This window comes from Sus scrofa, chromosome 1, assembly GCF_054392235.1.
Source record: "Sus scrofa isolate SSC_HxYL_T2T_F1_AM1 chromosome 1, Sscrofa_HxYL_maternal_Yorkshire_Landrace_v2.0, whole genome shotgun sequence".
Taxonomy (NCBI): domain Eukaryota; kingdom Metazoa; phylum Chordata; class Mammalia; order Artiodactyla; family Suidae; genus Sus; species Sus scrofa.
In genome coordinates, this window is record NC_139383.1 from 287481443 (window position 1) to 287498513 (window position 17071).

Below are 17071 nucleotides of genomic sequence, written 5' to 3' on the forward strand. Positions count from 1 at the left end.
GCCGTCCTGAGGCAGGATCTCCTGGGCACAGTTTGGGTGCAGCCCTGCCAGCATGCGATGTTGGCGCTGAGAGCCTCCTTCTGGCAAGGCGGGTGGCGGGCAGGGTGTCCCCTCCAGGCCCGGGCAGCAGGCCTGGTCCTACCTGGTGCCTGATTGTTCTCAAGGGCTCCCCGAGGGCACCCCACACTGCAGAAGAATTTCTATGCGCTCCCCTCCCATGGCCACCCCCATAGGCTGTTTGCTGTGGCATCACATCCAGTTCATGACTAATGAAAATAAAAAAGAACACACACAGAGTTCCCGGCGTGGCTCAGTGGGTTAAGAACCCGACATAGTGCCATGAGGATGCAGGTTCGATCCCTGGCCTCACTCGGTGGGTCAAGGATCCAGCGTTGCCACAAGCTGTGGTGTAGGTCACAGATGCGGCTTGGATCTGGCGTGGCTGTGGCTGTGGGGTACACCCTGCAGCTTCAGCTCTGATTCAGCCCCTGGCCTGGGAACTTCCATATACTGCAGGTGCGGCCCTACAAAAAAAAAAAAAAAAAAAGACACAGACAAGTCATTTATCCGAATTGAGGAGTTCTGTGTCTTCAGGATATGCCGCTGTGCTTTACAAGCAGAGCCCTAGAACTTTAGAGCCGTCGAGCTGAAGGAGCAGCCAGCCCACCCTGTCATTTCACACACGAGAACGAGGAGGCCCAGAGAGGGCGTGGACTTCCCCAGGGTCACACAGCGGGCCCGCGATGGAGCCAGGCTGTACCCTGCCCTGCCAGGCCTCTCTTACCGGAATCCCTGGCGTAGGACTGTGTTTCCAGACGGAAAACACTTGTGTGTCTGTTTTTACCATCTGTGTTTGGGTCATGAACTCAGAGGCTTGAACCTAGTGACCAGCTCGGGTCAGAGAGTCGGAGATGTTCAAGTTCCTGAGAACGGAATGGGTGGGGGCCAGGGTAGACGGGGCAGGGACCGAGGGGCCACCAGCGGTTCCCCTGGGCCTCAGCTCTGCATCGCTGGGGTTGGGGGGGTAGTCTCCCCTGTTCCCAGCTTCCCTCTCCATCTGTGTCACCTGGTGGGGGGGAGGGGTTGAAGCCCTAGGGTGCACTGGGGTGCCGGACATCTGGTCCCACTTCACTATCCTTGTTTGACGGGATGGCTTTGAGCAAATGCCCCTGTGGTCACTGTTCCCACCCAGAGCCCTCGGGGGCGGGCTCCAGCTGAGCCAGGCGACACTGGGGCACACTGGGGTCTAGAGCCCATTTGCGGGTGTCCAGTCACGACCCCACCGCTGTTGCGGGTCCCGGCGTGATTCCCGTTTTACAGGTGAAGCAGCGGAGCCCCGATCCTGGCTAAGACGGCGGCGGGGGGCGGGGCAGGCCAGCTTCCTCAGTGGTCACTGACTAACACTGACCTTCTCTTCCCCGACAGGGGCACCCCGGCAAGGAAGGCCCCCCTGGAGAGAAAGGAGGCCAGGTGGGTCCCTGCCCCGCCCTCGGCCCCCCAGCATCTTCTGCGGGAAGGACAGGGACACCCCACTCAGAAGGGCAGCCTCCCCTGTTCTCACCCAGCAGGAGACATCCCTGGGGCCCGCTGTCCCCATGGGGCTGGGCGCAGTGCCCTGTGGGTCTGACCTGAACGTCTGCTCTGCCCGTAGCAGGAGGGTGGTTTGCTGGGGGCAGGCGAGCTCTCCAGGTAGTGCCGGAAGGACCTAGCCCTCTGCCATCCCCCCTGAGAGGGGGCTAACACACTTTCCCCTCTGCTTTCAGGGTCCGCCTGGCCCCCAGGGCCCGATTGGCTACCCGGGTCCCCGCGGAGTCAAGGTGAGCGTCTGAGAGCCTCGGGTCCTCCTGGAGGTCAAGGCTGGGACTGGCGGGCACGGCGGCGTGTCCTGTTTTAGGTTCTACCTGCCTCCTGCTCATGCTGGGGGCGCCCTGCTCTGGGAGGTTGGGTCCCAGGATGTGAGCAGGGGCCAGCAGGGCCAGCGGGGACACTCCTGAGACAGCAGAGAAGTGGACATTCCAAGGACAAGGGCAGAGAGACGCCCCAGGTCCCAAGCCTTAGACGGGTGGCTTCTCCCTGAGGCCGGCTTTTGGCCGGCTTGGCGCCCGTGCGTGTTGAAGGGCGGTGATTTATCAGCCGTGCTGACTGGGTGAGCTCTGTGCGTGTTTATGTTACAAATTCCTGTTGCATAAAGCGTTGTCACCCATGCCAGCTACCCTACATGGCTAACCGCGTGGCGCCGCTTCTGGGAGCTGGAAAGGTGTCTGCTCCGAAATGGTAGCGTTGGATGCTCTTATCTGGTTGGACGGATTAAAATTCACCGTGACACAAGCAGTCGTGTTAGGTGGAGAAGCGGAGGGTTCAAGGGAAAGCGAGGCTGAACGCTCATTCCGTGGGAAGCAGACTCTCATCCCCAGGGGCCGGGAAGCGACAGCGGAGCCCACGCCCGCTGTGCCCCGAGGGCAGGGCCTGGGAGCCGCCCTCCCCTCCCCCCAGCACCTTGACGTCTCTGGCCTTCAAGCGTCCCCTGGCTGCCCTCCCACCTGTCCCTTCTTGGGGTCTGTTTGGGCAAATCAAACCCACCCTCCCTGAGCCGGTGGGAGGGGGCTGGGCTGGCAGAAGACCCCTCAGGATGGATGCGCTCGGGGCCTTGGCAAGCCCGGGCCTCCTCTGCGCCCTCACACCACTGGCAAGGCAGTTCCTGGCACTGGGCTCTTCTGTGACCTTTGCTGTCACTCCCGAGAGTGGGACGGCCAGGGCCGTGGCGGGCACTCTGGTCCAGGGCTTCTCCCTGCTGGGGATGCCCGGAGATGTTTCCAATTGTCCCGACCTGGAGGGGCTGCTGTCATCTGGAGGGTGGAGGTCGGGCGGTGCTGTTGGGCCCCCTGTGCTGCCCGGGGCAGCCCTGAAGGAAAGAGCCATCCAGCCCCAAAGGCAATGGTGCCCAGGTCCCCGTCCCCTGGACTTGGACGTGTCGTAAGACCGCAAACTTTAGGTCTGGGAGGGAGCCTAGCGACTCTCTCCCACCGTCTTGGTTTGAAAGGATGTGGGCTGGGCCAGAACCCCCGCGGCTTCGAGGTACCTGCTCCCCCCGCTGTGCCGAAGCGGACGCTGCCCTGAGGCCAATGGAGCCAGGGTGCAGGCTGAGCCGGCTCTCCTCTCGTGTCTGTCTGACCCTGTCCCCCAGTCCCTGGCCCCTCCCCAGCTTTTGTCAGGTCCCCCCGCTGGGGCCTTGGGGGAAAAAGGCTCAGAACTGCGACTTCTCTGCTAGGGTCTTGCTGCAAGAGAGCAGCTAGCAGCTTGAGGGTCTGGGGGATGGGGAGGGGGCGGCCCCGCCATCCTGGCTGCAGCCTCACATGAATGGGCCCCCCCCACCCCGCCTCTCCAGGGCCTGCTGGGCAGGTGGCCTGAGGACGCCTCGGGGCGAGTTCTGTGCCCTGCTGAGGGGGGTGGGGCTGTCACCTCCATCCCAGGGGCGGGTTGGTCACCTGGTCCAGCAGGTGGGAGCAGGGAGGCGAGGACCAGCTTGTCCTGCTCTGATGGTGCCTGTTTCGCACGAGGTGAGGCGCGTCCTGAGCAGGCACAGTGACGGCCGTGGTGGCCAGTGTCCTTGGTCGTGGTGAATAATAGTGCGGGCATCAGTGATGATGCCAGCAGAGGACGCAGATAACCAGATGGCACACAGCTGCCTTTACTGAGTGCCTGCTACGTGCCAGGCACGGTCCCCAGGGCTTTGCAGGGCCCCCTCCCACCAGCAGTGATGGGGTGACACTTGTCATCACCCCCACTTTCCAAGCAGACGTCAGGGACCCTGTCAGAGGCCACGAGCCTGAGCTCAGGTCTTAGAGAGACAAATGTTGCTGGAAGAGGGCAGGTGTCAGTGGGGGGCGGGCGCACCTCGTAGCTCTCCCCCCGCCCCCATGGTGGGGACACTGGGTGGGAGCTCATCTGGGAGGACAGCGGGCGCGGCGTCGGCTGCTGGCGTTCCGCCTTCCTCGGGGCAGGGTCAGGCCTGTCTCTTGCGAGGGTCCGGCTTGTGGCCGCTCATCATTCCTCTGTTTGCACAGGGGGCAGATGGCATCCGTGGTCTGAAGGGCACCAAGGGCGAGAAGGTGAGTGTCCCCCCTCTTCCCACAGGGGCTCAGCCCTGAGCTGGATTCTGTCTGGTGGCCCCATGGGTGACAAGTCTCCAGGAACGCCAGCGGAGTGAGGCTGAGGTCACCCCTGGGTATCAGGGGAAGGCTGCCACCCTGGGGGACAGACTCTGAGAGGCAAAGCTCCCAACCGAGGGTCCGGGGCTCTGCGCCCCCTGCCCGAGGCCAAGGCCCTGGCCCAGATCCGTGCATAGCCCCTGACTCTCTGCAGAGACCACAGACGCCACTCGCACGGCAGCTGCAAACGGGTCCACTGAGTTCAGTGTCCTTCCTGGGCGAGGGCGATGGAGGCTCCCAAGGGCAGAGGGTCCTATGAAGCAGGCGTGCCCCCGGCTGGGCGAGTTTCAGGCCCCCGTATCTCTGGCCTGCGGTCCCACCGGGCCCAGGATCTCTGCCCCGGGGAAGGTGGCTTCCTCAAGCCCAGAGGTGTGGACATATATCTTGTCACCCTTGTCCCTTAGGTCCAGACTGGGCTGCTCGAGAAAATGGTGATGGGGCTGCAGGGTGGACGGCTCTTGGTGGGGCTGTGCTCTCTGTCCCCAAGGGGCCACAGAAGGCAGCCTGAGGCCATTCCAGGGGTAGGGGTGGGGGGCCTTCTCCCAGGACCTAAGTCTTATCATGGCCACGGCCCATGAGGGCGGGCACTTAACTGAACGCGGGTATAGGTGGCGGGCCAGCGGGCTGGGGAGGACCAAGTTCACATCGTGTCTCAGAAGGCCCGAGTTCCCACTGTGGCTCAGGGGTTAAGAACCTGACCTAGTGTCCATGAGGATGTGGGTTCGATCCCTGGCCTCGCTCTGTGGGTTAAGGGTCTGGCGTTGCTGTGGCTGTGGGGTAGGCCGGCAGCTGGAGCTCCGATTTCACCCCCTAGCCTGGGGACCTCCATATGCCACAGGAGCGACCCTAAAAAGAAAGAAAAAAAGAAAGCAAGTTGCCCTAAGCTCCCTGCCGCTCTTGACCCTGGCGACCTGGCTGGGTTTCCCAGTCCCCTTCATCTCCATCCCCCAGAGCAGGTGGATGAGGTCAGGACGCGGCCCTGGACGCTAAGAAGGAGGTGAAAGCCGAGCCCCCCACCCCATGAAGCGTCCAGGGGGTCTCTCTCTGGTTTTCGGGTTGGGCAAGTCCAGCCCGGGGACACCAGGGACGGCAGATCCCTGGCATATTGAATCCACCACATTCACAAATAGCACAGATGTGTGCCGCTTCCTGGTGAGACGCGGGACCTGAGAGCCGCAGGCCCCCCGCTTGCCCGCCGCCCGGCCTGGCAGGCAGGACGGCGCACGTCCAGGACCGTTCCCGCGATGCCGGTTCCTTCTGGGGGCTCCTCCCGCAAGGCTGTCAGGAGCAGTCCCGTTCCTCCGGGGGGCTTTTCCACCCAGCGCCCCGCCTCTCAGAGGCTCTGGGTGGGGGGACCTGGCCGGTGGGCTCTCTCATCCAGACGAGGCTCCCTCTGGCCCCATGCAGGGTGAAGACGGCTTTCCTGGCTTCAAAGGCGACATGGGCATCAAGGGTGACAGGGTGAGTTTTTCAGGGCAGGTAGGGGGGGCTGAGGGAGGGGCTGAAGGGCAGCGTCTCTGTACAGTGGTGACACCTCAGGGGAGGCTCCTGGCCACCTCAGGGACAGCAGGGAGCTGAGGCCGGCTCTCTGCCTCCTCCTCAGCCTCTAGCCTGAAGCCGTGGCCCCTGGGCCCTGGTGCTAACCCCTCCTTACGGGTCAGCTGTGGTCCCCTGACCCCTCTGCCCTGTGTCCTGACCTTGTCCACGAGGCCGATACCCTGGTTTACAGGGCAATTCTTTGGCTCAAGAAGGGTGACAGGTGCCTGGGAGAGAGGGAGGGGCTGCAGAAACAGACCCACTCCCCAGGCGTGTAGCGGCCTGCCCAGGGCCCGGGATCCCTTCCCAGCCCTTCAAGCTGGGAGCACCTCTTAGGGACAGTGCTCCACTCGTGGACCCTGGCGGCTGAGGGGTGAGGGAGCCATGAGTCTCTTTGTCCTGCGATGCACGTTTCCACTGGGGGCGGCCACGCAGCCGTCCTGCAGCTGCTCCTGGAAACCAGAGGTCAGAGGAGGGCTCGGCAGAGGGGACCAGGGTGGCACGCTGAGCCCGGGCCATTGCCCCGTGCTGCCCTTGGCCGGCACTCCGGGCCTCCTCCTTGTCTGCACCCAGGCCTCCCCGCCTGTACCTTGGGGACATTGGATGGGGTGGCACTTGGGCCCTTGCGTGTCTGATAGACCCTGTGGGTCTCCCGTGCTCCAGGAGCCCCGGCCAGGGCCCTCATGGTCCATTCCGATACCTCCTGGGGCTTCGGGAGAAAGAGACCCTCCCCCGGCCCCCGAACAGTGACTCCGCTCTGTTTGGGGAGGTAGCTGTTCAGAGCACCTGCTGTCACCGAAGTTATTCCAGCCGAGAGGAGCTGGGGTTGGGAGAGGTGGCCGGAAGGAGGAGTGTGGGCTTGGGAAGGTGGTGGAACGGCCGCCGCCCAGCAGAGTCCTGGTCTCCGCGGGGCCAGGACAGGCTTCGTCACTTGAACCGGCCGAGGGGCTCCCCTGCGGTCCCGACCCCCGGCCTGGGATCCGGCCCCTCGCTCCCAGCCTGGGCGGGGGATGGGACTGTGGCGTCCCCCTCACCTTTGCTTTCCCACCTGTAGGGGGAGATCGGCCCACCTGGCCCCCGAGGGGAAGATGGCCCCGAAGGCCCCAAGGGTCGCGGAGGGCCCAACGGCGACCCCGGTCCTCTGGGACCCCCTGGGGAGAAGGTACGTGACGCCAGAGCGCGACCGGTTCCCCGGGACAGACCCTTGCGGACGGCCTGGGGTGTCCAGGGCATGACTCGGCCGGGCTGAACCCTGCGTCCTGACACAGTTCCTGCCCCGCTGGCTCCACCCAGCATCCTGGCCCCCACAGCCACGCTGGAGAGCGCCTTCCCCCGCTGTCCCCGAAGTGCAGGGTCTGAGCCCGGCAGCTGCCTGGCTGCATCGTCTTTCACAGCGGGGGCGAGGGGGCGCCTGACAGCGGCTGTTCTTACACCTGAGTGGGGGGGCTGCCCGCCCTCACCTCGCTCCCCCCACCCCCTACCTCAGCCCTCACCCTGGCCTGCCCCAAGGCTGGCACTCTTACAAGAGGGCTGAGCAAAATCTCTTAAAGAAACCTTCTTTGATTCGGGGCGTTTGCTTTCAGCGGTGCTGCCCATCCCGCTCTCGGACCTTGCTTTAAACCGGTCCCAGATCTGGGGGAGACACCACCCCACAGGGACAGACGAGGGTCTCTCATGATGACCGTGTCCTCGGGCTGGGACCCACACCCTGCCCTGGTCCCCGGCGGGCGTGCTGGCGCTCTGCTCCGAGAAGCGCCGGGCTAGCTGGGTAACCTGCATTCGTTATTTCCCCAGGGAAAACTCGGAGTCCCCGGACTGCCCGGCTACCCAGGAAGACAAGGGCCAAAGGTAAGGGGCGACCTCGCGGGGTTGGACAACCGGCCCTCCCACGGTCACCCATCCGCCATCCCCGCGGTGGCTGCCGTGACACAGCAGAAGGTCATGGCTGCCGTGCCTCTGTGCTGCCCTGGTCACAGCCGTTGGCAGTGACTCGGCTGCGTGGGAAGCGGGCGGCGGGACCCTCAGAGAAAGGGACCACCCAGCCGCGGCACAGGCTGCCCCGGGTCCGCAGAGCCTCTGGCCTGGTTTCTGGGTTTTTTCCCCGAGAACCTGTGTCCCCCTCTCGGCTTTGATTCACTCTGGAGATGAGAAGGTTGTTTGCTCGAAACCGAGGATAAAAGCAAGACGAACCCTTTCTTATAGGGAATCATGTTCTCCTTTAAACTGAACAGCTCCTCACGGCTTTTGCACACCATTTAAAGCATTATTTTATTTATTTTTTATCCCCCACCTTTTATTATTCATGCTTCTGCCTTTAAAAATAACCAGCTGCCTGCCCTCGAGACGTAATTAACAGCCAGAGAGAACGCCCTGTCTCTGGGGTTGGCGTCCACACATCCTGCATTCCTCTGGGGTCAGCCCTCTGGACGCCCCCTTGTTAGCGGAAGGCGGGCCCTGGGGGCAGGGCTGCACCTCAGGTGCTTCCGTGCGGCTGCTGGAAGTGCTCAGTGCCGTGCCGTGTGTGGAACTCTGATGCCCACGCTCGGTGGGTGAGCCCACAGCCACTGCGTGGGGAGATGATTTGCCTTTGCTGTGAAACGGGTTTTGCTCCAGGATCCGCCATCGACGTAGCCGCTGACCGCAGCATTGTCCATTGTATTTGGACGGAGAGCATCTGCTGGACGTGCTTTCGCTCCTGAAATCTGTGTCCCTTTCGGGGAGGAGAGGAGAAGTTTGGGGGAGATGGGGGGCTGTGAGGCTATAGGTCAGGCAGCGTTTTGGAAAGACGAGGGCAGAGCTGTGAAAAGGCCGGGACCGTTTGGACAGAGGCGTATCCAGTAGCTTGATGGACGGGTGGGGGTGGATGGCAGTGACCGGAGGCCGCAGACTCTCCCGGGCGAGGACCCAGCCCCTGAGCTGAGCGCCGTGAAGCCTGCTCCCCGGGTTTTCCCACCGTGAAACTTGGTCCAACCTCCCGTTTGGAAGAGTAGGTGGGCACGCGGGTGTCGTGGCCAAGGTCAGCCCCGTGAGGTCAAGGTTTGAAGAGTGGGTACACTTTTGTGGTCTAAGCACATACTGAGGTCAGAGTTTTAAGTCACGCAGGGAACAGAGGCTGAAGTGGTGCCTCAGACAGGGTCACGCGGGGCTCACGTCGTAGGTGCTTGGCTGTTGGCCTAATGGAAGCCATTTACTACCTCTCTGGCTGTGTGCACCCGGTGGACTTCTAGAATTAAAGAGCTGGGTGGTGCTACAGTCCGTGCATAAATGTGCATTCGTTTCTGACTTCATGAGCGGCCATGCTTTATTTGGAGGTGTTTTGGGCCATAACAAAACAGGACAACAAGGCGCAGAAAATAAATGCCGTACATGTGAGATTCACGCATCACCTCCAGCTAATCTTAGTGGTACACGTTCCCCTTTCCCCCAAACACCAGTGTTTTGCAGGCATGGGTGTGTGAGGAGAAGGCTGTGGAGGGGGACGTGGTTAAAATTCCGTTCTGGTTTTTAGCTTTGGGGCCCATGAGATGCTCCAGAAGGATTTACTGAGTAGGTGGTTTGGTGGATGGATAGAGGAGTAGACGAGTGGCTCTTTGGGTGGATGGAGGGTGGGTGGATGGGTGGAGAGATGAGTAGATAGCCGTTTAGATGGATGACTAGTTGGATGTGCGTGGGTGGTGGATGGGAGGTGGTGGGTAGTGGGTGGATGGGTGGATAGATGGATGGAGAGATTAGTAGAGAGATAGCTGTTTAGATGGATGGCTAGTTGGATGGTGGGTGCGTGGTGGATGATGGGTGGATGGGTGGATAGTGAGTGGTGGATAGATGAGTAGATAGATGCTTGGGTGGGTGGCTAGTTGCATGGTGGGTGGGTGGTGGATGGGTGGGTGGATGGATGGATGAATAAGTAGATAGATGTTTGGATGGATGCTAGTTGGATGGTGGGTGGGTGGTGGATGGATGGATGGTAGGTGGTGGATGGTGGGTGGTGGATGGATGAGTGGATAGATGCTTGGGCGGGTGGCTAGTTGCATGGTCAGTGGGTGGTGGATGGATGGATGGTAGGTGGTGGGTAGATGAGTGGATAGATGCTTGGGTGGGTGGCTAGTGGGATGGTGGGTGGGTGGTGGATGGCAGATGGTGGGTGGTGGGTGGAGGGATGGATGGATGAGTGGATAGATGCTTGGGCGGGTGGCTAGTTGCATGGTCAGTGGATGGATGGATGGTAGGTGGTGGATAGATGAGTGGATAGATGCTTGGGTGGGTGGCTAGTGGGATGGTGGGTGGGTGGTGGATGGCAGATGGTGGGTGGCGGGTGGAGGATGGCTGGCTGGTGGGTGGCGGGTGGCGGTGTCCAAGGCCATGAGCTCTGACAGCCCCTTCCTCCAGCTGCAGAGGCAGCATCGCCGTCCCTCTGGTCAGGCTCTCATGCTTGCTCCCTAATTAACTCTCTTTCAGGGTTCCATCGGATTTCCTGGATTTCCTGGCGCCAATGGAGAGAAGGGCGGCAGGGTAAGGACGGTCTGGCCCCTGCTCGGGCGGCTCCATCTGCAGCCGTGGTATTTCTTCAACGCATCCTGTTTCTTTCTCACCCACTTTGCTGCCAAAACTGCTTTCCAGAACAGCTGACCTTAAGCCTTTAGCGCTAAGCGCTGGTGGCTCTGGGAACACGGGGCTGGGGGGTGAGACGATGGAAGCGGCTGTGGGCCAGAGAGGAAGGCGTGTGGCGGGGTGGCGCTTTCTCACCACGACCCGGCAGTCTTTTGGCTCCATAGTGAGATCCAGATTCTTCTTCCAGCCCCAGTGACCTTTCCTCCTGGCTCATTTTAAAAGGAAGGAGGAACGGAGTTTCACTTTGCATTTCCCCAATTCCGCTGGTCCAAGCCCAGGGGGCTTCCCTCCCTGGCTGTGTCCAAGCTGCCACTGTCACTTGACCCTGCCGGGTGCAGCGTGCTTTGGTCCCCTTTGCTGTCACTGAGTGAAGGAGATCTGGGGGCCAGGCTGCGGGAGCTGCCCCAGCCCTTCCAGCTCCAGCCCCTGAACCTGCGGGGGGATGTCACGTGAGCACTGTCCCTTGGGCAGCAGGGGCCCGCGGGTCCTCCTGGGCCTCTGGGCTCTGAGCCGGCCTTGTCCAGGCCGGTGGGGTGTGTGCAGAGCAGGCCTGGTCCCCCCGCACAGACCGCCCCTCCTCAGAGCCCTCATGCCAAACTGGCATCCCCGCGTTGGAGCAGAGACCGCACAGTCTCTGGAAGGCGGGGAGGAAGGCTTCTAGGCATCCGGAGTCTGCGTGCACGAACGCGTCTGCTAGCGTCACGATGCAGAGAAGTGGGGCTTTGCTGAGCGCAGTCGACACAGAAGCGCAGAGACCGCTGTCTGTTCGTCTCTCTCTGTCTCTAGAGGTGTCCACGCTGTCTGAATATTTATGTCTGTGTCTGTCTATCGTCTTCCTACCTGTCTGTCCTGTCCTTCCTTGTAGGGACAGTCTGACCGGCGTCTTTGGGGAAAGGCTGTCACTTGTGAGAAGTGACCCAGAGTCCTGTAAGCGTGGGCACCGCGGGGTGACAGCGGAGGGGACAGCCCCCCTGCTGGTGGAGGGCCCTGCCTTCCACACACCGCGTTGCCATGAGAATCTCCCGAGAAGGGTCTTGGTGGCCGATGGGGTCATGGATGTGACCACGACCCCGTTCCGAGGAGGAGCCGGACGGGGGACCGGGCCCGTGTGGTGGCGTGGAGCAGTGGAGGCCTGGCTGTGGCCCGGGGGCCGGCACTCTGGCCCAAGCTCTGCTCCCCTCTCCCGCCCCTCCTGCCTCTCTGCCTCCCCTACCCCGCACCGAGCAAGTCACACAGATGCCTGGATGCCCCGAGCCCCCATGGGCCGTGGTTCCAATGCCTCAGCACCGGGGGTCGCCAGGGTCACTGCTGGACACAGGGGTGGTGGGGACGTGGGGAGCCTGGGACCAGGAGGCCAGCTCCTGTCCTGGGGTCTGGACGTGGCTCCCGGGGCCTGGAGCATGGACCCCAGAGGAAAGGATTGACTTTAGGACTTGGAGTGATTTTCTAGTTTCGTGTGGCTGTATCTCTGACAGGGTGGCCACGGGGGGAGGGCGGGGTGGCACAGGTGCTGGCTGTCGCAGGAAGCCATGGTCAGGTCATGGCCGGAGTGCATGTCCACTCGTCATGGGAGAAATGTGCCTGGAGGACGCGGGATCCGGGGGCCACGGCCGTGTCTGCCGCCGGGAAGCACCCATGGTCACCAGCTCACAGAGAACAAGTCAGCGCCGTGGCTTTACGTCCAGGCCGACGGACATGCGTGGGTCTGAGATCCCAAGCAGTCACGGCTCAACTGTGGGCTCCCCTGTCCCTGCACCCAGCTCTTCCCGTCCTGCCCTTGGAGAGACAGACGCCTTTATTCTGGAAGCTTCCGCTGGAGGAGGGCGGCCTCTGCCTTGGCCTTCCTGCGCTGGACTCTGGGTCTCCCCAGAGGCTCTGCCCTGAGCTGCCTGCCCACCAGCACGCTGACCACCTTTGGCTCAGAGGCCCGAGTGTGTGAGGACGCCGAGAAGTCCGGGGAGGGACAGTCACCCAGTGGTGGCCTCCCCAGCCCCGTCCTGGCGGTTGTGAACGTCCAGCGTCATCCCCCGTCCTGCTTTCTCGTCCTTTCCAAGGAGTCACAGGCTTGTTCTGTGTCACTGAGTCCAGCCGCTCACGTGCACCTTTGAGCACCTGCTCGGCCCCCACGTCCCAGTGCCACGTGAGCCCTGGGGACGCCGCAGGAAAAGCCCAAACCCGGGCCCCGGGACGTGAATGAAGCTGTGATGGCAGCGCGAGCTGTGGGGAAGAGGAAAGCGGGAAGGCAGGGAGGCCGGCCTGGAGGAGGAGGCCTGAGTGAGGGCAGAGGACGCGGCTCCGGGGGGAGGGTGCTGACCAGGCCCCGTGGTGGAGGCGGTGGGAGGGGCTGAGCCCCCAGGGTTCAAAGCATCCCTGCCCTGACATTTAAAACGTCACCCCAGGAGTACCCACTGTGGCTCAGCAGCTTCAGACCCCTACTCGTATCCATGAGGAAGCGGGTTCCATCCCTGGCCTCGCTCAGTGGGTTAAGGATCCGACGGTGCTGTGAGCTGGGGTGTAGGTCGCAGACGCGGCTCGGATCCCGCGTGGCTGTGGCTGTGGTGCAGGCCAACAGGTGCAGCTCTGATTCGACCCCTAGCCTGGGACCCTCCCTGTGCCGCGGGTGTGGCCCTGAAAAGACACGAAGAAAATAGAAAAAGTGATGCCCGAGACTCCCAGCTGAAGACGACTGCCGTTTGGACGGGAACAGCAGGGAAGGTGGTGAGGAATGGAAGTCCCGCGGCCTCGGCGCTCGTCCCCTATCTGCTCCACGAGGAGGAGGGCCCTGCGGGCTGACGACCCAGGAGCCCACCCACTCCCAGGGTGTGGAGGTCAGACTCCAGGCCACGTCTCCACCTCCAGGCACGTCTGCACCAAGGCTGCAGGCAGGACACAGAACTGAGTCCAGTCTGCACCAGCCGGCCCCCAGCCCAGCCCCCGGCGGGAGCCCCGCGCCCCTGCCGCTGTCCTCAGGGCAGCCCGTCCCCTCCGCTTCGGGATCTGCTGGGCATGGCTGGTCCCTGGGGTCGCTGGTGTGACCGTCCCCACCACCCCTCGGCTGTGGGATTCGGAAGCCCTGGGGCCATTTGGAGAGAAATTCATTCTCTTCCGCAGCTGGGGCTTCTAAAGTCTCCGTGAAGTGCCTGGCCCTGGGGACCCTGCCGCCCACGGAGGGTGCCCAGAGCTGGCAACCCTGGGTGACAAAGGACAGGGGCGTCTCCCAGGAGCCAGCACAAACTCAGTGGTCAGGGGAGCACCAGGAGGCACCCAGGCCGGTCCTGGTGTCACGCAGGTGGAAGAACGCGGGTGTGTCATGAATTTCTGTGTGCAAATATTGATTCGAAGCCAAAAGGCGCCGCCGGGCGATGCGAGGCGGGAGAGCAGAGGCACTGCTGGAAAGCATCCGAAAGGCCTCCTCGTCAGAAACGGTTTTATTAGATTCATTTCAAGACGCAGGACTCTGGGAAGCAGTTTTGATCGTGGCTGCCAGTGAATGAGAGATGGGGAGAGAAAACGCATCAGGTGGCTTTTGGCAAAAGACAGATGCATCTTGGGCTTTATCGTTAGAAACCAGAAAAAAAAAATAATTCCGGGAAATGAATCACAAGTGGTGAAGATTGAGGGCCTTTCCAGCCCGTTCCTTCCACGTGCGGTGGGCAAACTGCACTTACCAGCTTTCATGTCGCTGCTTTGGGGGAAAAAAAAAATGCAATGCATTTGTTTTCCGTGGTTTGCAAAATGCAAAACAAGAGCAGAAAAAAAAAAGGAGTCTAAATTCTATTAGAAGGGAAGCAAATGGTTCTTGGATGTATGATTTATATATTAAACTGCACGTTTGTTCGTCCGCAGAGCCTGTTGAAAATTTAATGGCTAATATCCTTAACTGTAGCAAAAGTAAATTATGTATGAAAGGGGTTGACTGTCTTCTCTTTTCTTGCAATAATGATCCCCCCACCCCTGCTGAGAGCGCGAGCCTGGAGAGAGGAGGGGGGAGGGGGAGGCTGATGCTTTGAGGGAAGGAAACCAGATGAGGCCGAAAGCATCCATCAGGCGGCAGGGAGAAAATTGGATTTTGGAAGGCCTTGTCCAGAAACGCAAAGCCGTGCAGGGCAGTCCCTCGCCCGGTGCGTTCTCCCCTTAGAGCTGAGATAAGGAGGGTGTCCTTGCTAGCTTCTGCCTTTGGCGGGGGCAGTGGGGTGGGGGTGGGGGGTCTCTCCATCACCCAGGCCGTGCCAGGTGAGTCTGGAGTGACTGACCAGCACCCCCTTCTCCTTTGACTCTAGGGCACGCCTGGGAAGCCGGGACCTCGGGGACAGCGAGGCCCAACGGTAACCGTGGCCTGGAGGGCGGTCTCCCGGGACAGGAGGGCGTGGTGGGGAGCGTGCGGGGCGGGGTGGGGGCGGAGGTGTCGAGGCCGCTGAGGATTGGAGCTGACCTGTCCTCTCTCCCGTCTGTCCAGGGTCCTCGGGGTGAGAGAGGCCCAAGGGGCATCACCGGGAAGCCTGGCCCCAAGGTACGTGTTTGGTCTCTGTGGCCCCGGCCCGCGCCACAGCTGCTGGAAGGCCAAACAGCTGCTGGTGCCACAAAGCAAAGGGGTTTTCTCTGGGGAATTTAGGAAGGAGGGGCTCCCCTCCAGCAGCCCGTGGATGGTAGGGCAGGTTGAGCCACGTGGCTGTGGCCCTGCCGCCCTGCAGAAGCTGCCTGGGGCTCCATCCCGCGGTGGAACTTTCCAGCCAGCAGCCCCAGGGCTCCAGGGGGCCGGGCCCAGCCAGGCTCTGGACAGAGGCCCCACCTCGTCCTGATGGGGACGGAGGCCTCCGTTCTTCCTTGAAGAAGGGTTGGACGCTGCAGAAACATCTTTGCCTCCATGAGAGCCTGGGCCTCCCCCACTGCCCCGTCTCCTCCCCCTTGGGGGCCTGGACAGCAGCTTCTCTGGTCCGTGTGGAAGCAGACCTCGGCCAGGCAGGCTCTTCCTGTCCGGTCCTGTACGGTCCTGTCTGGTCCTGTCCGGGATGGGCTTCCAAAGCGTGTTCCCACCCCAGGGGACAGGCCTGCTGGCGGCTGAGGTGCAGAGCCTACGGCCTGGTGCACTGACCCAGGGGCCACGCAGGGGCCTGGGTCCCGTCTCCTCGTGCGTTTGGAGGCATCTACTGGTGGGAGCACGGCCTTCATCCCCCAGGAGAAGGGTGCTCTCCTCCTGGAAACGCCGCTACCCTGCTGATACCGGCTCCCGGTCAGGGTGCGGCTAGAGGCCAGGGGACAGGTGGTCTCGGGGAGCTGCGGATGGCTGGCTGGCCTGCCGCTCTTTCCGGAGGAGCTGGTGGGGCGATTCACGGAAGTGTGCAGGTGCAGCACGGACCTCTGAAGCTCCAGGGGTGTCGTGGGCTGAGTCTGCTCGTCAATAGAGTAATGATTAAAAAAAAAAGATTTTAAGCTTTTCTTGTTCTTTCCTTCCCTTCCCAGGGCAACTCCGGAGGTGATGGCCCGGCCGGCCCGCCAGGTGAACGGGTGAGCATCTGGAACACAGGCCGCCCCCTCGTGTCCCCGCTGGACTTCTCCCCGGGTGGGCTGGGGAGAGGGAGGCCGGCCTTTGACCCTGCGGCAGGAGAGGTTCCTCAGATCCGAAGGTGGAGCAGGGAGGGCCTCCCTGGCTGTAAAGCTGCGGGTCCCAGACTTCCCGTTGTGGCTCAGCGGTTAACGATCCCGACTAGAATCCATGAGAATGTGGGTTCGAGCCCTGGCCTCGTTCACTGGGTTGAGGATCTGGCATGGCCGTCATCTGTGGTGTAGGTCGCAGACGCGGCTCGGATCCTGCATTGCTGTGGCTGTGGTGTAGGCCAGAGCTCCGATTTGACTCCTAGCATGTGAACCTCCACATGCCGCAGGTGCAGCCCTAAAAAAAGCTTCGGGTCCTGACTGCTTGGCCGTGGGCTTGGGGTCTGGGGCGGTGGCTGGGATGTTGGGGAGCTGGGTCCCGGCCCGTGCTGCCCCGAGGGAGCTGGCCATGTCACCTGGCCTCCTCGGGCCCGTGACCGCACTTCCTTTTCACATGGGTCAGGGCGGGACTGGAAGAAGGAGAGGAAAAGCCGAGGGAGCAGGTGGAAGTGGCGCCTGTGCTTGGGGAACCCATGGGCGGGGGCGCCGCTGGCCCGGGGGCCTGGGAGGAGCTCCGTCTCACACAGGCCTTCTTCTGTCCTCAGGGACCCAATGGACCTCAAGGACCCACCGGGTTTCCTGGACCAAAGGGGCCCCCGGTGAGTAATGTGCTGTCCCCGTGGGGCTGGCCCAGGGGCTCCTGGGGACGCTGGTCTGTCCCAGGGCCCCAGCAGCCTCCTTGCGGTGGGAGGTGGGGAGCGAGGCCGCCGGGGGGCTCTGGATGGAGGGAGCTGCTTTGGGGAGCACGGGCCCCTCTCTCCTTGAGACCATCACGACTTTCCAGTTGGCGCTGCAGTAGCGCCCTAGGTGTGTCATGACACAGGAGCACACACGCACGTGGCCAGTTAACCACAGAAGCGTGTGCTCTCACAGTTTGGAGGCCCCAGTCCAAAATCCAGGTGTCAGGGGGATTGGTCCCCCCGGGGCCCCAGCGAGGATCCATCCCAGGTCTCTCAGCTTGTGGAACCCCCACCCGAGCTCTGCCTGCGCCTGCGCCCTGCCTCCTCTGTGTTCCTCTGTCCTCGATTCTCCGTCTCTGTCCACCGGCCACTGCAGAGGCACCCGCC

At 62.3% G+C, this 17071-nt stretch overlaps 1 protein-coding gene across 3 annotated transcripts in view; it reads left to right on the top strand.

The window, feature by feature from the left end:
• COL5A1 (collagen type V alpha 1 chain) overlaps window positions 1–17071 on the top strand; it is a 150672-nt gene that overhangs the window by 96561 nt on the left and 37040 nt on the right. For all 3 annotated transcript variants that reach the window (XR_014836809.1, XM_085010628.1, NM_001014971.1), the window contains 11 exon segments: window positions 1426–1470; window positions 1764–1817; window positions 4065–4109; window positions 5616–5669; window positions 6799–6906; window positions 7539–7592; window positions 10200–10253; window positions 14633–14677; window positions 14809–14862; window positions 15813–15857; window positions 16550–16603. Coding sequence is in view for 2 of the 3 variants with exons in the window: in XM_085010628.1 (XP_084866754.1) it covers window positions 1426–1470; window positions 1764–1817; window positions 4065–4109; window positions 5616–5669; window positions 6799–6906; window positions 7539–7592; window positions 10200–10253; window positions 14633–14677; window positions 14809–14862; window positions 15813–15857; window positions 16550–16603 (612 nt within the window). In the remaining variant the exon portion in view is untranslated.